The sequence below is a fragment of the Lepidochelys kempii genome, chromosome 12 (assembly GCF_965140285.1).
Source record: "Lepidochelys kempii isolate rLepKem1 chromosome 12, rLepKem1.hap1, whole genome shotgun sequence".
In the NCBI taxonomy this organism is placed as follows: Eukaryota; Metazoa; Chordata; order Testudines; family Cheloniidae; genus Lepidochelys; species Lepidochelys kempii.
In genome coordinates, this window is record NC_136391.1 from 43307634 (window position 1) to 43330435 (window position 22802).

Consider the following 22802-nt stretch of genomic DNA (forward strand, 5'->3'; position numbering starts at 1 on the left):
GGGGAAGTGACCTAAGCCCCAAGAAGGTGATAAGACTCAGCACTAAAAGCGCAAGAAAAGAGCTAGAATTTAAACAGACCTACAGACAGAGCGAGCACCAACCATTTGTTGGACTGTGTTACCCCAGAAGGGGTTCTTTCATGTATGTGACACTGAGCTGGGGGGGGGTAGATACGATGGAGGGTAGGGATAGGGTCCAGAGTGACTTAGACAAATTGGAGGATTGGGCCAAAAGAAATCTGATAAGATTCAACAAGGACAAGTGCAGAGTTCTGCACTTGGGAAGGAAGAATCCCATGTACTGCTACAGGCTGGGGATCGACTGGCTAAGCAGCAGTTATGCAGAAAAGGACCTGGGGATTACAGTGGACGAGAAGCTGGATATGAGTCAGCAGTGTGCCCTTGTTGCCAAGAAGGGGAATGGCATATTGGGCTGTATTAGTAGGGGCATTGCCAGCAGATTGAGGGAAGTGATTATTCCCCTCTATTCGACATTGGTGAGGCCACACCTGGAGTATTATGTCCAGTTTTGATCCCCCCCACACCACTACAGACAGGATGTGGACAAATTGAAGAGAGTCCAGCGGAGAGCAACGAAAATTGTTAGGGGGCTGGGGCACATGACTTACGAGGAGAGGCTGAGGGAACTGGGGTTATTTAGTCTACAGAAGAGAAGAGTGAGGGGGGATTTGATAGCTGCCTTCAATTACTGAAAGGGGGGTTCCAAGGAGGATGGAGCTTGGCTGTTCAGTGGTGGCAGATGACAGAACAAGAAACAATGGTCTCAAGTTGCAGTGCGGGAGGTCTAGGTTGGATATTAGGAAAAACTATTTCACTAGGAGAGTGGTGAAGCACTGGAATGGGTTACCTAGGGAGGGGGTGGAATCTCCATCCTTAGAGGTTTTTAAGGCCCGGCTTGACAAAGCCCTGGCTGGGATAATTTAGTTGGTGTTCGTCCTGCTTTGAGCAGGGGGTTGGACTAGATGACCTCCTGAGGTCTCTTCCAACCCTGATATTCTATGATTCTATGTGACTGTGTGTGACTTGGCCAGAGGGCTGAGCCACTGACGGGCAACAGCCAACGAAGGGGGGCACCCACAAGAGGTTATGGAGCAAATACATGAGGTATCTGAAGGGAAAAGCTCAGACTTGCAGATGGAAGCAGGACTGGGGAATTCTGAGGGGAGACTGGGTGAGGAAAGTGGTCAGTGGAAGCATGTGACTAAAAGAACCAGGCAGAGGAAAAGACAGGCTAGTGAAGGAGAAATAGAGCTCAAGAATAGGTTTGCAGAGTTGGAAAATGAAGAAGGGGCTCAGCAGGTAGTCACTGAAGGTGGAAGGGCAAGGAAGAAGAGAAGAGCAGCTAGTCCTATAGGAAAAGGGGAAGAGTTAATGGAGACTACACCAAATATGAGCCCCAGGAGGATACAGGATGGGTTAAAGAGGATTGCAAGGGAGAACAGGTATGGAAAGATCTTGCAGCCAGAGGGAACAGGGGATAGACTGGAGAATAGCACCGTCACCAGGAAAAGGCAGGTCTATGTGATTGGGGATTCTTTACTGAGAAGAATAGATAGGCTTGTAACCAGAGCTGATCCAGAGAAAAGGAGGGTATGCTGTCTTCCAGGTGCTAAGATACGGGATGTAGACCTGAGGTTGAAAAGGATTCTAAAGGGAGCAGGAAAGAATCCCCTAATTATCCTTCATGTGGGGACAAATGATATGGCTAGATTCTCGATGGAAAGTGTTAAGGGAGACTATGCTAGGCTGGGGAAGACGCTTAAGGAAATCGAGGCTCAGGTTATCTTTAGTGGGATTCTGTCTGTTCCTAGAGAAGGGCAACAAAGGTGTGACAAGATTATGACTATCAACAGATAGCTTAGGCAGTGGTGCTATAAGGAGGGCTTTGGGATATATGGCCACTGGGAGGCATTCATGGACAGAGGACAGTTCTCTCGGGATGGACTTCATCTGAGTAGGGAAGGAAATAGACTTCTAGGATGGAGGCTGGCACAACTGATTAAGAGAGCTATAAACTAAGAATTTGGGGGAGATAGTTCGGAGACGTCCAGGTAATCTCCTCGCCGGATTTTAGCATTGAGAGGAAAGAAAACGAAGTAAGAGAGGATACAGCCATGGATAGGAGGAAGGGCAGTGTAGGTACCAGTCTAATAGGTTATACTGGTAGTAAAATGACTGTGCTTAATAGGGTACAGAATGTGAGTGAGGCCAAACAGCAAAAATTAAGATGTTTCTACACCAATGCGAGGAGCCTAGGTAACAAAATGGAGGAACTAGAGTTACTGGTGCAGGAAGTGCAGGAAACCAGATATTCTAGGGATAACAGAAACATGGTGGAATAGTAGTCATGACTGGACTACAGGTATTGAAGGGTATGTGCTGTTTAGGAAAGACCGAAATAAAGGTAAACGTGGTGGAGTAGCATTGTCTATCAATGAGGAGGTAGAATGTAAAGAAATAAGAAGCGATGAAATGGATAAGACAGAGTCTGTCTGGGCAAAAATTACATTGGGGAAGAAAACTATTAGAGCCTCCCCTGGAATAGTGCTTGGGGTGTGCTATAGACCGCCGGGATCTAATTTGGATATGGATAGAGTCCTTTTTAATGTTTTTAGTAAAGTAAATACTAATGGAAACTGTGTGATCGTGGGAGACTTTAACTTCCCAGATATAGACTGGAGGACAAGTGCTAGTAATAATAAAAGGGCTCAGATTTTCCTAGATGTGATAGCTGATGGATTCCTTCAGCAAGTAGTTGCTGAACCGACTAGAGGGGATGCCATTTTAGATTTGGTTTTGGTGAGTAGTGAGGACCTCATAGAAGAAATGGTTGTAGGGGACAACCTTGGTTCGAGCAATCATGAGCTAATTCAGTTCAAATTAATGGAAGGATAAACAAAAATAGATCTGTGACTAGGGTTTTTGATTTCAAAAGAGCAAATTTAAAAAAATTAAGGAAATTAGTTAGGGAAGTGGATTGGACTGAAGAACTTGTGGATCTAAAGGCGGAGAAGGCCTGGAATTCCTTCAAGTCAAATTTGCAGAAACTATCAGAAGCCTGCACCCGAAGAAAGGGGAGAAAATTCATAGTCAGGAGTTGTAGACCAAGCTGGATGCGCAAGCATCTTAGAGAGGTCATTAAGAAAAAGCAGAAAGCCTACAAGTAGTGGAAGATGGGAGAGATCAGCAAGGAAAGCTACCTTATTGAGGTCAGAACATGTAGGGATAAAGGGAGAAAGGCCAAAATCCATGTAGAGTTGGACCTTGCAAAGGGGATTAAAACCAATAGTAAAAGGTTCTATAGTCATATAAATAAGAAGAAAATAAAGAAAGAAGAAGTGGGACTGCTAAACAATGAGGATGGAGTGGAGGTTAAGGATAATCTAGGCATGGCCCAATATCTAAACAAATACTTTGCCTCAGTCTTTAATAAGACTAAAGAGGATCTTAGGGTTAATGGTAGCATGACAACTGGGAATGAGGATATGGAGGTAGACATTACCATATTTGAGGTAGAAGCAAAACTCAAACAGCTTAATGGTACTAAATCGGGGGGCCCAGATAATTTTCATCCAGGAATATTAAAGGAATTGGCACATGAAATTGTAAGCCCATTAGCAAGAATTTTTAATGAATCTGTTGTACCATATGATTGGAGAATTGCTAACATAGTTCCTATTTTTAAGAAAGGGAAAAAAGTGATCCGAGTAATTATAGGCCTGTTAGTTTGACATCTGTAGTATGCAAGGTCTTGGAAAAAATTTTGAAGGAGAAGGTAGTTAAGGACATTGAAGTCAATGGTAAATGGGACAAAATACAACATGGTTTTTCAAAAGGTAGATCATGCCAAACCAACCTGATCTCCTTTTTTGAGAAAGTAACAGATTTTTTAGGCAAAGGAAACGCAGTGGATCTAATTTACCTAGATTTCAGTAAGGCATTTGATACCGTGCCACATGGGGAATTATTAGTTAAATTGGATAAGATGGGGATCAATAGGAAAATTGAAACGTGGATAAGGAATTGGTTAAAGGGGAGACTACAACGGGTCCTACTGAAAGGTGAACTGTCAGACTGGAGGGAGGTTACCAGTGGAGTTCCTCAAGGATCGGTTTTGGGACCAGTCTTATTTAATCTTTTTATTACTGACCTCGGCACAAAAAGTGGGAGTGTGCTAATAAAGTCTGCGGATGATACAGAGCTGGGAGGTATTGCCAATTTAGAGAAGGACAGGGATATCCTACAGGAGGATCTGGATGACCTTGTAAACTGGAGTAATAGTAATAGGATGAAATTTAATAGTGAGAAGCGTAAGGTCATGCATTTAGGGATTAATAACAAGAATTTTAGTTATAAGCTAGGGACGCATCAATTAGAAGTAACGGAGGAGGAAAAGGACCTTGGGGTATTGGTTGATCATAGGATGACTATGAGCCGCCAATGTGATATGGCTGTGTAAAAAGCTAATGCGGTCTTGGGATGCATCAGGCGAGGTATTTCCAGTAGGTATAAGGAGGTTTTAGTACCGTTATACAAGGCACTGTTGAGACCTCACCTGGAATACTGTGTGCAGTTCTGGTCTCCCATGTTTAAGAAGGATGAATTCAAACTGGAACAGGTACAGAGAAGGGCTACTAGGATGATCCGAGGAATGGAAAACTTGTCTTATGAAAGGAGAGTCGAGGAGCTTGGCTTGTTTAGCCTAACTAAAAGAAGGTTGAGGGGAGATATGATTGCTCTTTATAAATATATCAGAGGGATAAATAGCGGAGAGGGAGAGGAATTATTTAAGCTCGGTACCAATGTGGACACAAGAACAAATGGATATAAACTGGCCACCAGGAAATTTAGACTAGAAATTAGACGAAGGTTTCTAACCATCAGAGGAGTGAAGTTTTGGAATAGCCTTCGAAGGGAAGCAGTGGGGGCAAAAGATCTATCTGGCTTTAAGATTAAACTCAATAAGTTTATGGAGGAGATGGTATGATGGAATAACATGGTTTTGGTAATTAAATATTCATGGTAAATAGGCCCAATGGCCTGTGATGGGATATTAGATGGGGTGGGATCCAAGTTACCCAGGAAAGAATTTTCTGTAGTATCTGGCTGATGAATCTTGCCCATATGCTCAGGGTTTAGCCGATCGCCATATTTGGAGTTGGGAAGGAATTTTCCTCCAGGGCAGATTGGAAGAGACTCTGGAGGTTTTTCGCCTTCCTCTGTAGCATGGGGCACGGGTCACTTGCTGGAGGATTCTCTGCTCCTTGAAGTCTTTAAACTATGATTTGAGGACTTCAATAGCACAGGTATAGGTGTGAGGATTTTTGCAGGAGTGGTGGGTGAAATTCTATGTCCTGCGTTGTGCAGGAGGTCAGACTAGATGATCATAATGGTCCCTTCTGACCTAAATATCTATGAATCTAAGAGGTGAGCACGCCCCATCACAGCACTACAGAAAATCACATGAGGAAATTAATAAATATGTATTCAGTGCAGGGTTTGGTGTGTAATAAAGAAGGCTGGAGCCACACATTGAATGATGAGAATTTAAAAAAAAAAAAAAAAGAAACCCATTCTCTGAGCATTATTGATCCTGTACACTCATAGACAGGTGTCCTGTGGAAAAATATGATCATGTAATTAAAGACTGTAGCATAATGCATATGCACCAGGGGACCAAATTAAGGTCACATGGGCAACCTTAATGCTGGCATTTGCAAACTTTCTGTGTGCTTGACTTTGCAACCTTAGTGTTTTTTTAAAATAGCTCCGTTGTATGTAATATTTTTTGAAATGAAGGAATTACCTCTGTTCTCATGAATGTTTTCATTCTCACTCCAGTTAATGAAAACTGCACTGATCACGCATTCTTTGAAAGCCTTTCTCAATAGTTAATGTTCATAGAGACACCAAAGCATTCTTTCGGCTATTAATCTGAAGATAATAATAGGCCCATTTCTTAAGTACACACAGAAGAAGGAGAAGAAGAAATACTGGCTATGACACTAAATGAATTGTCTTCCTCCATGCCCTTGTAACCTAGGGCATGTAGTGCAGGCTGGCAGCCATTGCGTTACAGATTTAAAAGTGCTGGAATCTCTCAGTTCCGTAGCATGTTGCCTGATGGATTGGTGAGTAATGTACTTGAGGAGTGCATTACCAAGCCTCAGACTAATGGCTAGCTGTTGCCCATGGCTCTTGCTACAGATCATTCATTGTGCTATTTATAAGCTCTCTGCCAGTCTGTGTCTGGCACTTATGCTGTCTGTGCTGAACACCACCTGTCTTCCTGCTTAACCCCAGGAAAGTATTTCCCAAGTTTTCTCATGACTGATAGGCTCCATTGCACCTTAGCCTCCTGTTTTCTACTTTCTTCTCACACGCACTTCTGGAGACTATGGTAGAGGATGGGAAATAAACCTGCCACCAGCTCTTTCCAGGATATATTCACGCTATTTGGTGGGAAATTTGTATCCACAAAATTTCCTTTTTCAAGGAGAATGAAGTTCCAGAATACAAAATAAAATCTGAGGGAAAGGGACATCATGTGTGGTGTGTCTGAATATAGTTTCTGAGAAAGGAACTGGCCCCTCTCTCTTTCTCTCTCTCTCTGATGGCTTATCAACTAATTACATGCTCCAGTGCAGCCTGGTAGAAATGCCTAAATACAGGCACCAGCATATACCTCTTCGGTGAGAGAACTGTGGCATATGTATAGCCAAACCTGATGACAAACCTGCCTCCATTTCTGGGTTGAATTTTGTTGGATCAAGCAGATGTTATGTGTTTGAACTTTGGATGTTCTGAATGAGTAACCCATAGAAAATATATTCCTGAGTATTGACCCCTGCCTGGTTTCCTTTTCTTTTCTTTTTAAAAATGGTAATGCCAGCGAGGCTCCCGAGGACAGCATAGGAGATGTATGTCTCTGTTCCTCCCCCAAGGAGATTCCAGCTTCCTCACGCTGCCCTGTTGTGTAGTCTCAACCTGATGTGGAAGAGGGATATTCAGTGTGAAAGCATCCTGCGTTTCCATGGCTCATTACATCCTCGGTGCCTTAGGGCATGTCTACACAATCCGCAGCAGCGAACCTCGACAGACTTGGGTTAGCAAGACTCGTGCTAGGACTCTAAAAACAGCCATGTAGGCAGCACTCGAAGCTGCAGCTTGGGCTCTGGTGCCTAGGGAGGGAGGAGGCGTCTGAGCCAGAGTTGCCGTTTCCAAGCGTGCTGTGTGAATGGCTGTTTTTAGAGCACTAGTGCAAGCCCCGTTAGCCCATGTTCGTCAGCCCAGGCTGGGAGGCTCGTGGCTGCAGGCTGTGCAGGCATGCCCTCGGTGTGTCAGCAAGCATGCCAGTGAGTGCTGCTGGTGGGGTTGAGAGTCCAGCTGGACTGAGACCCCTCCCAGCTCATGTCACAAAGGCCACTGAACGGCCTTCAGAGGGTAGCAGCTTTCAGTCATTACCGGTTTGAACTGGAGACCTGGAGGTAAAAAGCTGTAATATCTCATTTCCAGTCACCTGAGCCATCCAGTGCCCCTGTTGGTCTCTGTCGCAGGCCTTTCTGAACCAGAAACTTTAACTCTTGCTCTGCTGGCCTGTGCTCTCAGGCTGTGTAATCATACAGTAAGTTGTTATAAAGCTAAACTTTTGAACTTTAATTTCTTTCTGCCCAGCCTATGGAGGGGAGAAAAGTCTACTTTCTAAGAAATTCCTCCCAGAGGGAGGATCACTGTTGTTTGTCTACTATTAAAACTGCATTAGGGAACCAAAATGGTGTAAACAACGTAAATGCATAAAAATCCTACAATATATAAAAAGTTATAGGACTAGAGACCTCCCTGACTGATCAAGAAATGTTTTATTCCACCCATAGAAATATTTTACATTTTGAGGGGGTAATTCTAATTACCTTAAAGTGTTTTGGGCTCCTAAGTATAATTCAATGGTAAGAGAAGGTTTTCTTTTCAGTGAGGGCTATTTTCTTTGTGTTCTCCTACAGATATACTAAGTATAGTATATTGCCCTGAGCAGAAAGCAAATCCTGGTTCTTTTCAACCTTCTCATTAACGGTGCAACCAAAAGTCTCGAAGCACTTTGCACATAGAAACCAGGTGAGGGATGTGGAGAGTTAGACCAAAAGAAACGCCATTAAAATGAAAATTCCCAGTATGTATTGTCAGTCAGATTATTTGCATGCTCTTTTGGAACATGCTTCCGGTAATAGTCATCACTCTATTATTTCTCATGACCGCTCTTTCTGTCTCTCTGTTTTCCTATACAAAATCCGACAATGGCTTATATTTAACTGAGAATATTCTTTGCTTGCTTCCCTGTCTTCTTGCTTGAGTTTTCTTTCTTTAACAAGCATAACAGCATGCTGCTGTATCTTCAAAGAGGAAATTAATTCTGTCCGCAAAAGGGTCAAGTGCTAGAAAGTGCATAGCAATGCAGTTTGCATGGCAGGATACAGAAGATATGATGCTAATAAGATTCTAAGATGAGAACAGCAGACTGGCTCTAGGGATTCAGATGAAGCGTTCTGTAAATTTTAAAAGAAATGGTCTCCAAAAACTAATGATGTCTGCTTTCCAATTCATTAGTAATGTGGAGCGGGGAGATGGGAGTGAGAAGCGGGCCATGCTTTGAAATATCAAAATGTAACGAGGATGAAAACAGTGAGAGCTCATCTCACTGGGGTCATAAAACTGAGAGAAGGAGGCAGGCTGTAGGGAAATGTAGTCAGTGTCGAGGGGGAAGGGAATTGTACCATGGTAGACTGTATGTATATTTACATGCAGTCACTGTACCAATGTAGATACAAAGTTCTTATGCTGAAAAAGTGTTGCAATATTTATAAGACTTTTTTCAGTTTTCCTGTTTAAGATTACTTATTGTACAGAGTGTATGAAGGATTCTAAAAACACAAGTGAATTGTCTTAGCATATTTACAAACGGCTTTTGGTAAACCTTGCCCTTCACCTTTTTGCATTATGTGCACGAAACTGAGTAACAAGAACCTGAACCTTGTTTGTAGTTAATAGTGGGAGAAAACCCCTCCGGCAAAGCCTAATGACCCAAGAGCAATTCTGAGCTCTTCTCTGTAATATCTGCAGAGACTGTGCCTTTCCAAGAGCTGCCTGGACACATTGTGTGACCTTGCTGCTTTACATCATTAAGATTTCCCATTACTGGGATAGTGTTTGCATGGAGGTGCTGTTGTGCAGATATTCTGCCGGAGTCTCTCTCCTGCATGCAGAGTTTGTAGCTGACAGAGAAAATGTCTCTCCGCTTGGACAGGTTTCAGAGCTGGGAGGTGTGCAGCAGAAGAGTTTAGCTGTGGCTTTTATTTTGACAAAGCTCTTACATTTTGCAGAGCGAGGTTAAGGTTTTCCTCCTATCTTATTTTATCTGTGTGATATTTTCTAATCTGCCCTCTAACCCTCAGTGACGACTGGCGAGGTTCTGGGGGAGCAGAGTGTGCCTCAGAGCCTCTCCACCATCACTAGTGCTCTCAAGCCACTGGGCAGACTGAGTGGCTCAGTAGTGCTCAGCCGCAGAGTCCTTCCCGTGGCAGTGGCTCAGAAGGGCAGGCCCTGGGGTGCCAGATCTGAGGCCTGCACAGTCACGGCCACTGCTCTGAGACTGACAGCCTTGGCAATTGAAGTGCAATCATGCTCTCAGATGCAGTGAGGTGTGCCTGCCATATCCACTGTGTTGGCCTCAGTAGTCCTCAACACTCAGTTCAAGCTTTGGTTTTGACTCTGGCAGGTCATTTCTTCACCCGCCGTGAAACTGGGTTATCTGTTTGCTCTACTGTACTTCACTGAAGCTTCTGCTGCTCTGGAGGTTTATTCTTAAAGTGTACAGATCCCAGAACTCAATTGTGTGATTAATTTTGGTCATATCATCTCGGCACCAAGCCCTACTCCAGATAATGAATCTTTCTTCTTGGCAAAGGTCAGGTTTCAAATCCACGTATAACAGGCTGGCAGTGTGTGCCTGCAACACTGCCACCCTATTGGCTGGTGTGTTTCCTTGGTGGAAAAGGTTTCAGTGGGTCCTGGTGGTTTACTGAGGAGAGTGAGGAGCTGCCTTACCTGAATATCAGAGAATGGGAGTGGACTTCTGAGAAGAGAGGACCTGGGGTCTGTGGAGAAAGTTTGGGTGAATTGTTGTTACTTTATTACATCCAAAGCCCAGGAAGTGGGGGAGCTTAAACTGTGTTTGCAGAGCAAGTTGAGAAAGGTACATGCTCATATGGTGGTTATAAATGCTGCACATTTCTCTGCCCAGATAAAAAGTGAGGTTTTTCTGGGCTGGAAGAAGATCATAGAATCATAGAATATCAGGGTTGGAAGGGACCTCAGGAGGTCATCTAGTCCAACCCCCTGCTCAAAGCAGGACCAATCCCCAACTAAATCATCCCAGCCAGGGCTTTGTCAAGCCTGACCTTAAAAACTTCTAAGGAAGGAGATTCTACCACCTCCCTAGGTAACGCATTCCAGTGTTTCACCACCCTCTTAGTGAAAAAGTTTTTCCTAATATCCAACCTAAATCTCCCCCACTGCAACTTGAGACCATTACTCCTTGTTCTGTCATCAGCTACCGCTGAGAACAGTCTAGATCCATCCTCTTTGGAACCCCCTTTCAGGTAGTTGAAAGCAGCTATCAAATCCCCTCTCATTCTTCTCTTCCACAGACTAAACAATCCTGCAGAACTGCTGCCGAGCCATTCGGTCCCTAGTCTGTAGCAGTGCATTGGATTCTTCCGTCCTAAGTGCAAGACTCTGCACTTGTCCTTGTTGAACCTCATCAGATTTCTGTTGGCCCAATCCTCCAATTTGTCTAGGGCCCTCTGTATCCTATCCCTACCCTCCAACGTATCTACCTCTCCTCCCAGTTTCGTGTCATCTGCAAACTTGCTGAGGGTGCAATCCACACCATCCACCAGATCATTTATGAAGATATTGAACAAAACCGGCCCAAGGACCGACCCTTGGGGCACTCCACTTGACACCGGCTGCCAGCTAGACATGGAGCCATTGATCACTACCTGCTGAGCCCGACAATCTAGCCAACTTTCTATCCACCTTATAGTCCATTCATCCAGCCTATACTTCTTTAACTTGGTGGCAAGAATACTGTGGGAGACTATGTCAAAAGCTTTGCTAAAGTCAAGGAACAACACGTCCACCGCTTTCCCCTCATCCACAGAGCCAGTTATCTCATCATAGAATGCAATTAGATTAGTCAGGCATTACTTGCCCTTGGTGAATCCATGCTGACTGTTCCTGATCACTTTCCTCTTCTCTAAGTGCTTCAGAACTGATTCCTTGAGGACCTCCAGATCAGTGGTTTTCAAACTGCAGGTCGTGACCCAGTATTGGTCACCGGACCATTAAAAGTCCCGTCTGCGGTGCTGCCCGGCTAAGGCAGGCTAGTCCCTATCTGTTCTGACACCATGCTGTGCCCCAGAAGTGGCCAGCATGAGGTCCGGCTCGTAGGCGGGGGGGCCACGGGGCTCCGCATGCTGCCCCCACCCTGAGCACTGGCTCCACACTCCTGGAAGGCAGTGCCTGTGGGTGAGAACCATGCGGAGCCGCTTGCGCGCCTCCACCTAGGAGTCGGACCTGCTGCTGGCCACTTGCGAGGCGCAGCGCGGTCCATGGTGCCAGGACAGGCAGGAAGCCTGCCTTAGTACCCATGCTGCACCGCTAATTGGGAGCCATCCGAGGTAAGCCCATGCCCCAATCCCCTGCCCCATCCCTTAGCCTCCCCAAACCCAGAGCCCCTTCCTGCACCCCATACCCCTCATCCCCAGAGCCCTGACCGCCTGCTGCATCCCAACCCCCTGCTCCAGCCCAGAGCCCCCTCCCACACCTGAATCCCTCATTTCCAGCCCCACCTCGCACCCCTCACCCCCGCACCCCAATCCTCTGTCCCAGCCCTGAGCCCCTCCCACACCCCAAAACCCTCATCCCCAGCTCAGTTGGGTCGCAGGCATCAACAGTTTTCTTCAACAGGTTCACCAGAAAAAACATTTGAAAACCACTGCTCCAGATGACCCTAAAGCAAGCCCTGGCATCTGACTTCACTCTTAGGATATGGCTTTTGTTGTTTTTTCCATTCGTTTCCCTGTTTCCACTTAACATAATCAATCCTTCTTTATGGACTTTTCTATGAATTGTGAGGATATCGCCATGTGTCAAATACTGCATTCTTTCACCTTCTCTCCTAAGTGAAATGCTTCCTTGGAGAGAGGAGATGGGGAATTTATTTCCCCAGGAAACCTCAAGACAGATGCAGCAACAATTTGCTTTGAAGTTCAGTGGAACTCCTGCGTGTTACCCAGTTTTTCAGCTGGATGATTGAGGCCCAAGGATATTAGACTGACTTGCCTAAGGTCATACAGTGTGTCAGTGGAGCATACAGAAGCAGGGCTGCCTGGCTGTTCTATAAGGTACAACCTGTGTGTATCCTGACTCTCTTGGGCCATATATAAACATAGGGAAAAACGGCAAAAATTTGGATGCCCTTTTCGTCAAAGAGCTTGACCAAGACTGAATTTGCAGTGGTAGTTTGATGTGTCAAGCTCCCTTTATTCTACTGATGAGAGTATTACTTTCTGATTTGCAGCCATTTGCTGCTGGACAGTTGTTTCCAAACTTCTAATGCTGGTTGAATCTAAAAGATGAAAAGGCAGTAGTATCTGCTGGAGAAGCTAGACAGTGGTTTCTGGAGACGAGCTGAAGTTTGCAATGAAAAGGGACTAAAACTGGATGAAAGGGTTGCAATATTACTGCAGAATAATCTTTCTATATTTGGCTTAAAAGGAAGAATAAACATCTTATACCCATAAAGCACATCTGTTGCTTTCTGCAGCACTATACGAGTATGCTCTTGCATATGATTGTTTATCATATGATATCCTGTTTGTCAGAGGGTGGAGATGGATGGCAGGAGAGAGGTCACTTGATCATTACCTGTTAGGTTCACTCCCTCTGGGGCACCTGGCATTGACCACTGTCGGCAGACAGGATACTGGGCTGGATAGACCTTTGGTCTGACCCAGTATGGCCATTCTTATGTCCTTCTGACAGTGGCCAATGCCAGGTGCCCCAGAGGGAATGAACAGGACAGGTAATCATCAAGTGATCCATCCCCTGTCACCCATTCCCAGCTTCTGGCAAACAGAAGCTAAGGACACCATCCCTGCCCATCCTGGCTAATAGCTATTGACGGACCTATCCTCCATGAACTTATCTAGTTCTTTTTTGACCCCTGTTATAGTCTTGGCCTTCGCAACATCCTCTGGCCGAGTTCCACAGACTGACTGTGTGTTGTGTGGAAAAAATACATACATTTTTTTTGTTTAAAACTGCTGACTATATATTTCATTTGGTGACCCCTAGACCAAGAGAACATCAGTCCCTAGAATCAAAATCAATGCAAGTCAGCACTAAGGAAAGTAACCCTAGCTACTGCATTCACTGTGGACAGCTCTAGGAACTCTCTGAGGCTGGCAGTGAGAGCCAGGGCAGCTAACTCTGTCCAGACCCATAACGCTGGTTTATGCTCTAGACTCATAAACTTTAAGGTCAAATTTTGTCTAATTTCTAGCTTAAATTTATTGATGGCTAGTTTATATCCATTTGTTCTTGTGCCAATATTGGCTCTTAATTTCAATAACTCCTGTCCCTTCCTGGTGTTTATGCCTCTTATATATTTATAGAGAGTAATCATCTCTCCCCTCAGCCTTTGTTTTGTTAGGATAAACAAGCCAGGCTCTTTAAGTCTCTTCTCATAAGGTAGGTTCTCTATTCCGCTGATCATCCTAGTTGCCTTTCTCTGCACCTGTTCCAGTTTGAATTAATCTTTCTTAAATGGGGGGACAGAATTGCACACAGTATTCCAGGTGAGGTCTCACTAGTGCCTTGTATATTGGTAATAACACTTCCCTATCTCTACTGGAAATACCTTCCCTGGTGCATCCTAGCATTGCATTAGCCTTTTTCACAGCCGCAATCACATTAGCAGCTCATAGGCATCCTGTGATTGACCAATACACCCATGTGTTTCTCCTCCTCTGTCACTTCCAAATGATACGTCCTCAGTTTATAGCAAAAATTCTTGTTGTTCATCCCTAAGTGCATGAGTTTGCACTGTTAAATTTCATTCAATTTCTATTACTCCAGCTTTCATGGTCATCCAAATCTTCTTGTGTAATATTCCTGTCCTCCTCCGCATTGGCAATACCTCCCAACTTTGTGTCATCTGAAGGTTTTATTAGCACACTCCCACTTTTTATGCCAAGGTCATTAATGCAAATGAAAAACAATCCTTGAGGAACTTCATTAGTAACCTCCCTCCAGCCTTTCAGAATGACCATGGATAGACAGTGGAGAGTTATTCAAAGCAAATCCTCCTATACATCCTTCATCTTCTCCAGCCTGTAACCAGAGCACTTTTCCATCTATGCATGAAGAGAAAATGTAGCCTTTATTCTTTGATGCAGGATCTTGCTGCTGTTACTTCTGCTTTTGTTACTCAGATTAGGGGGTTGTAATGCACTCTACATGGACCAGCCAGAAAATAAGCTGGAGCAGAAAGTGTCTGCCCACTTATTAACTAGGGTTTCTGACCAGGACCGTGTTGCACCAGTGCTCTGGGCTCCAGGCTGGCTGCCAATGCATTTCCAACTAGATTTTTAGATATTGGTGCTCACCTATGAAGCTCCAAATGGTGAGGGACCTGGTTACTGAAAGGAACACTTACTGTCATGTTGGCCATCAGCAGCTGCGCTTCAGGCTGGAGCTCCCTTGTTATAACGGGGGGGAGCTGCCAGCAGGGCATTCTCCGTGTGAGACCCTTTCCCTTTGGAACTTGCGTCCCCCTTGGCTGCCAGAGCCCAGATTTGTTAACCTGCCAAGTCCATCTTTTTTCCCAGGCTCTGAAGGAGGGGGTGAGGGCAGGGTTTCAATGTATTTTGTTACCCTGTTTTTAGCTGGTGCATATTTAGTGGATTTTATTATTGTGAATTACCAATTTAGGGGAGCGGTGCCTGTTTGTGGAAATTGTCAGTGGTGAATGCTGGAAGTTTTGGCTGCTGGGTAGGGGCATTTTAGTCCTTTTGGAACGTGAGCGCTTGTTCATGGCATTTTTGCACTGTGGACTTAACACATTAGCTGGATATAGCTGCTAAAATGATCAGCAGTGAAATAACTAATACTGTTGACTTTTAAACTGGTATCTTTAGGTTACAGAATTAACAACCCATTATGCCAAATGGGATAGCGCACACTTTTCGGGACACCATTTTGCGTTATCTATAGAATCAAGACAATTCTGGATTGATTTACACTTGATGTACATTTTAAAAGTCTCCTCAAAACCATGGGGCTAGAAACACTGGTAAAATTAGAGATTCTGGAGCACAATGCTGCAGCCAGCAGGGAATTTCATGGCAAATTCTGTGGCCGTGGAATCGCAGAACACAGACCTGTTACTAATGCTCCTTTTGCCTCCCTGTTTCCCATTCCGGTGCATTACGCTTTCAGTTTGTATTTCGTAGGTTCTGGAGAGGGAAACTAAGATTCAGGAGCTGCAGGAGATAATCACAGACCTTCACCACGAAATTTCCCGGAAGGACTCGGAGGCAGTCAATCAACTGCAGGAGAAGCACCTTCTGGAGAATACAGTGCAATCCCTCAGGCAGATGGTAAGGGAAAGCTTTCTCTGCACTCCATTGTCTTTGGTTGCATTTATTTGCAGTGTGGCCCCAATCAACTCCCTTCATGGTATGGCCCGTCACTTTCTCACCTCTTTTACCTGGACTTTCATCTTTTCCCTGTAGAAGCAGGCTTGAATTTAACTCCATGCAAAGAAAGTATCAGGAGCTATAGCATTCTGCAGCTTGGGCCTTCCCTCTCTGGAAACCTAGGGTCTCATTTTCAGAGGTGCCGAGCAGCCATAATTCCAGATGAAATTTATAGGATCTGCAACTTTGCATCATTGCCTTTGAAAATCAGAGTGTCTGTCATCTTCAGAACACCCCTCATCTCTTCTAGCTTAAACCCCTCCTAGACTATATACATGCTACATAGCCTAATGCCCCAGCTGGACGCTGGAGGCTGCTGTGCTTAATAGCCTGGGCACACTCCGTAGTGATCCTTTTGGCAGTGGCCAGGAAGACAATGAGAGTAATGCTGATCGTCCTGGTTTCCTGCAGCAAGAGGGAATTTCCCCATGCTCCTCACCAAGTTAGACTGTTTCAGTACTGCTCAGCCCATCCTTATTTAGTTATACAAAAAGAGATGTGTGTCTGAAAACCCTGGGTGCCCCGCTGCATTAGCCAAATATGTCGTCTACTTGCTAACCAAGCATCCCCTCCCCAACAGCCACAGCAACTCCTCAGTAGCAGACCAGATCAGAACGCCCAGTCATCATGCAAATCTTCAGCTCCATCAAGTGCCTTTTTCAAAAGACTTGGCTCCATTCTAGCTGATAATGACAAACCTCAAAGGCCAGAGTGTGAGTTCAAGAGCCTTAAGTTTGCATGTCATGGTGAGGAGGGGTATATGTGCATGCGTGCATGCATGTCATAACAGTATATTTATTAAGTCAGGTCATTATTAACTATTACTCAGGTGTAATCATAGAGCTGCACAGCACCTCACAGAACAAAGACCAGCTCTGGGCCTGAGTCTGCCCTCCTTACTACCAGATCAAAAGGACTCTACAAAAGATGGGTATTTTACACCCATTCTGCACAGGAATACATGACTGTATAAGCATGAAGAATCAGGCCCAGAGCCCTTGCCCCCAAAGAACACCAGCAGAACACAACGGGTTCTGGGACAGAGAAGACAAATGCACCTTTGCATCAGAGGGAAATCCAGTGCTGGGTTTTAGTTTTTTTATTCTCTCTAGTTTTTTTAAGCTTCTGTCACCTTGGGCTTTAGGCAGTTAAATTAGAGCTAATGTATGGTATTGGGCCTCAAGTGACATGGATTGCAGCCGTCTGTTGGCGCTCTCTAACCTCGGGTTTCTAATATTATCACAAAAAGCTTAAATTTGCCAGTGAGAGGAACTTCAGAAATTTGCCAAGATGGTTTGTATGTCTCTGTGGCAGCCATTGTCTTCCTCTCCTGTCCCTGGATCATTGCAAACAAGGTACCTCTTGCACTGCCCATCTTCCTCCTTCCCTGGACCAGCAAGCCCAGGACATGTTTTCCACCAGTCACCCAACCCAGAAGTCTTACTAGACAGGCACAACGGGGAGAGACAGGTGAAAGGATTTTCGTGGGAGACCATGCAGAGTAATGGATTAGGCTTGGGGTGGTACTGAATTGTTATATGACCCTGAACAAGTCACTCATCCTCTCTGAGCCTGCATTTCTTCATTTGTACAAAGGAGCTAATAATATTGTGGTACATGGTTACATGTTTGAAGTATCAAGGTCAATGGTGTGGAACTAGACCTCAGGAGTTCACAGCTCCCAACCCTAAGCTCAAGCAATTGGTTAGCGCACAGTACTTATTATGCTGAGGTTGTGAGTTCATGCCTCACCTGGAGCACTGGTTTGGGGGGAGGGATAGCTCAGTGGTTTGAGCATTGGCCTGCTAAACCCAGGGTTGTGAGTTCAATCCTTGAGGGGGCCATTTAGGGATCTGGGGCAAAAATTGAGGATTGGTCCTGCTTTGAGCAGGGGGTTAGACTAGATGACCTCCTGAGGTCCCTTCCAACTCTGATATTCTATGATTTTAGGGAGCCCCACCACTCCTGGAAAAGAAAGCTTACAAAGCATGTGCCATGTGTGCTCTGGGACTTCCATGGAACTCCGGACATGCACGTTAGCCACGAAATGTCCACTGAGCCAAAGGTACCAGGCCCCACCCAGGCTGACAATTAGTAGTTTATAGACCAGTCCATGTTTGGAGTGATCTGATGGAGGCCCTATCTTTGTGGGCAGACTGACTGCCTCTTCCATTCCTTCTTAGTGCCGCATGGCCCGAGTCCAGTGTCTGGAGCTGATCCTCTCTCTCCTTTCTGCAGATATTCAAAGCTATATATTATTCATGGTGACTGGCTTTGTTCAACGGTCCTAACTAAGCAGTTGTTGTGCACCTTGCAGTGCCAATTTTTATATTCATTTCATTTTGTTCTCATCATGTTTTCAGCTTGCCGTTGATTTTATATGGAATAGATGTTCATTATACAGATTTATCCGGGGGAGAAAGTGGGAATGAGGAGCAGGTTAGGTCCGTTGGGTTTTGGATATCTAGGAAGATGTGGCAATGGTTTGGAGATGGGATGGTTGGGGTTGTGTGGAATAAGCACACTAGATTGCTGTTTCTCGTGAAAGCATCAATACTGAAATAAAGTTGTCATTAAGTTTCAAAGTGAACAAACCAGTGATATTAATGAGGCAATTCATATCTCTTGAAGCTATGGTTTCCAGCTGTCTGCAAACCCCGAAAAAGGAAACTATCTCAGTTTATATTCAGCCCACATTGTTATAGGTTTCCTCACAACCAACAGACTAGAAACATTTCTCTTGGACTGACATCAACTTGACAGCATTTCTCTGCTTGTCTATCTGGAAAATGATTCCTTTTGAACACCAAAGCTACGCAAATCCAAAATTTTAGGAAATGTTCTAGTTATCAATGGGAAGATCCCTGTTGAATTGGGGGAAAATCAGAAAATTGAAAGAGGGAAATGGGGGAGCCCCTGGCATCTGGTTACTAGAGCTGTCGGCTTAACTATGTTTGTGATTGTCTGTACATCACAGATCTGTTGTTGGAGAGACAAGGTGGGCAAGGTAATAGCGTCTGTTGGTGAGATGGATGCGCTTTCGAGCTACAAGGAGCTTCTACACGTCTGAGGCTGAAGAAGAGCTCTGTGTAGCTCCAAAGCTTGGTCAAATAAAATCGCTAAAGATGCACTAAAGATTCATATGTCCCTTAATGCTGCAACCACCATTCCAGGGGACATGCATCCATGCTGATGATGGATTCTGCTTGATAATGATCCAAAGTAGCGTGGACTAAAGCATGTTCATTTTCATCATCTGAGTCAGATGCTGTGATAAATAAAGTGGGGGGGTGGGGTAAGTCCCTTTGATGGACACCCAGCCAGCCAGTTAGCTGTAAAATCCCTCCTGGTAACTGTTCTCTACTTGCTTCACCTTTAAAAAGTCCCCCAGGTAAAGAAGAAAAAAGGGTGCACCTGACCAAAAGAGCCAATGGGAAGGGAGAACTTTTTAAAATTGGGAAAGAAACTTTCCCTTTGTCTGTTCTCTCTGGGCTGCAGGGACACGGAGCAGCCATGCTGTAAGCAGGAATGCTGCATAAGATTGAACCAGATATGAAAAATTATCTTCCATACCTAGAGGGAATCATTTGGATAGGGAATGTTTAGGTAAACGCGATCAGATTTATTTCTTTATTTTGGCTTGTGAATCTCCTCTGTGCTAACCCCAGATGCTTTTGTATGCTTGTAACCTTTAAGCTGAACCCCCAAGAAAGCTAGTTTGGGTGCTTCATTTTTGGAATTGCTCTTTTTAAAAATCTAGCAAAAGCCTAAATTCCAGATGTATTTTCTTCCTTTTTGTTTTTAATAAAATTTACCTTTTTTAAGACCAGGATTGGATTTTTGATGTCCTAAGAGGTTTGTGCAGATGCTGTTTGATTAGCTGGTGGCAACAGCTGATTTCCTTTGTTTTCTTTCTCAGCTCTTCTCCGGAGAGGGGCGGGGGGTGAAAGGGCTTGAGGGTACCCCACAGGGAGGAATTCCCAAGTGTTCCTTCCTGGGTTCAAGGGGGGTTTTTTGCATCTGTGCAGTGGCAGCGTTTACCAAGCCAAGGTCAGAGAGAAGCTGGAACCTTGGGAGTTTAATACAAGCCTGGAGTGGCCAGTATTACTGTTTAGAATCCTTGCGGGCCCCCACCTTCTGCACTCAAAGTGCCAGAGTGGGGATTCAGCCTTGACAGATGCCACCACCAGAAAGTTGATTTTCTTTTTTGGTGGTTCGGGTTCTATAGTTTCCACATTGGAGCGTTGCTCTTTTAAGACTTCTGAAAGCATGCTCCACACCTCGTCCCTCTCACAGTTTGGAAGGCACTTCAGATTGTTAAACCTTGGGTCGAGTGCTGTAGCTATCTTTAGAAATCTCACATTGGTACCTTCTTTGCATTTTGTAAAATCTGCAGTCAAAGTGTTCTTAAAATGAACATGTGCTGGGTCATCATCCGAGACTGCTGTAACATGAAATATATGGCAGAATGCGGGTGAAACAGAGCCAGGGACATACAATTCTCCCCCCAAGAAGCTCAGTCACAAATTTAGTTAACGCACTATTTTTTTAATGAGCACCATCAGCGTGGAAGCATGTCCTCTGGAATGGTGGCCGAAGCATGAAGGGGCATACGAATGTTTACGAAATCTGGCACATAAATACCTTGCAATGCTGGCTACAAAAGTGCCTTGCAAACACCTGTTCTCACTTTCAGGTGACACTGTAAACAAGAAGTGGACAGCTTTATCTCCTGCAAATGTAAACAAACTTGTCTGAGCGATTGGCTAAGCAAGAAGTAGGACTGAGTGGACTTGTATGCTGTAAAGTTTTACATTTGTTTATTTTTGAACGCAGTAATTTTTTTTGGCATAATTCTACATTTGTAAGTTGCACTTTCATGGTAAAGAGATTGCACTACAGTACTTGTATGAGGTGAATTGAAAAATACTATTTCTTTTGTTTTTACAGTGCAAATATTTGTAATAAAAATAATATAAAGTGAGCACTGTACACTTTGTATTGTGTGCTGTAATGAAATCAATATATCTGAAAATGTAAAAAACAGCCAAAATATTTAAATAAATGGTATTCCATTATTGTTTAACAGTGCAATTAATCGCAATTACGTTTTTTAAACTCTTGACAGCCCTAGAGCAAACATGTCGCTTCTAAGGTTATGGCCACTGCATTGCTCGTAACATATAGTCTTGTGCAGAGGCTGCCAATTCTAGGCAGGGCCGTTTTGAGTGCTGATCCCTGTGCGTATTCCATTGTGGGTAGTATCTGCTCCATGTGCCTGAGACGGAGAGTTCTTGCAATTGGTTAGTCTTGTCCACTGGTCCACGTGTACTCTTCTCATGCTCCTCACTGAGGCTATAAGGGGTGGGGCGGACTGACCACCTCCCCAGGTCCTTCTCAGCATAGTATGGCCTGAGTCGGAACCTCCAGTGTCTGGAGCTGATCCTTTCTCCTCTTCCCACAAATATTCAGTTATATTTTATTCTTCTTTGCTGTTAATTAGTGTTTTGATAGTTCCCAAGTTAGTGTTAGAATCCCCACCCCTGGAGACCCTCCCAGCACAGGACTTAAATTGTGCCCTGGATACAGGGCTTCAAAAACTGCATCTCCTGACTCCGCTCTTTCTCAGTCAGTGATGATCACCAGCACTGCCTCTACTGCCTTGAAGAAGCTCATATCTTTGCTAAGTATGGAATCTGCTGCTCTTCTCCCAGCCAAATCTGACAGATGTAAGAACTCCAGCTTCAGAAGCATCCTATGGAGCGCCCAGCGAAGCCCCAGTCAGACCCAGGCCAGAGAGACCCCCTTCTACATCAGAGAGACCCCCTTCTACATCAAGGTGCATGCCACCTCATACTATGCTGGACTTCAGAAGGAAAAGGAGCAGAGGGAAAGACCCTTCATCTGGGCCCTCTCATGAGAGTAAAGGGCGCTCTCACAAACATAAAAGCCAATCCCCTCTAGACCCTCTAAGAGGAGGGATCCCTGACCCAGTCCAGATTAGGTGAGCCTTCATGCCTAAGCCACAAGGACTTAGGCCCCCCAAGCCTTGTGGACATGATCAGAAAGCACACAGGAGCGAGGCTTCTTCTGTATTAGCCTCGGTATCAACTTTGCTGTCTGTGGTACCAACTAAAAAGAAACTCTGGGACCTGAGGACCAGGAACTGCTGGGACCCCCGAAACCACCAGATCAGAGGCACATGCGCTGACAGTACGGTCACAGCCCCATAAGGAGCCGCCGTCTACACCTACTGTGGCAGCACGCGACGTCTGAAGGGGCGGGTGACTTACCCCGTTCTGGAGGTAGAGCAGAACTGATACTCACAGGGAGATTCTAATACCAGTGAGAATTGAAACGCCTGAGAGAAGTCTGTCGCCCATCCCGTCCACTAACCGTGATGTCCCCTCTGCAGAACCAGCAACACTGCCGATGGAGCCATATGGGACTTTTTCATCACTGGGCTAGTCAGACATACTGGTGGAACCAGCTTCACCTCCACCTAGAGAGAGCAGCCCAGACAGGGGATCAGGAGTCTCCTGGAACCAGGCTAGGCCATGCAAACATGGAGACCCTCCTTGGGACTGATGGTACCCCACGCCTTGGGGACCATTGCAACCTGCTTTTGAACTCTCAGACTGGCCCTACTGGGGACTTGCCCAGTACTTGGAATCTATGCAATCCAACAGAGTCTTACTCACCCCCCTTCTTCAAGGGGTCAACCAGAACCTCCCTGTGAGCCCATGGAAGAGGAGCAAGATGAGCCGGACCCACTGGTACTATCAGTACCAAAAGGAATTATCACTCTCATCATCCAATGAGGAGGTTGCTCCAGCCTCACCATCTCTCCCAGATGATCATAGCCAATTTCAAGAGATGTTACAGAGTGGCAGCAGAACTCCAGATTTCCTTAGAGCAGGTCCAGAGATCTCCACATAAGCTCCTGGCTATCCTACAGCCTAC

The 22802-nt window shown here is 45.0% G+C and overlaps 1 protein-coding gene across 1 annotated transcript in view; it reads left to right on the forward strand.

The window, feature by feature from the left end:
- LOC140896510 (uncharacterized) overlaps positions 1–22802 on the forward strand; it is a 346326-nt gene that overhangs the window by 200542 nt on the left and 122982 nt on the right. The window contains exon 6 of the mRNA XM_073308434.2: positions 15594–15740. Within this exon, the coding sequence (XP_073164535.2) occupies positions 15594–15740 (147 nt within the window). The remainder of the gene's footprint in view (positions 1–15593; positions 15741–22802) is intronic.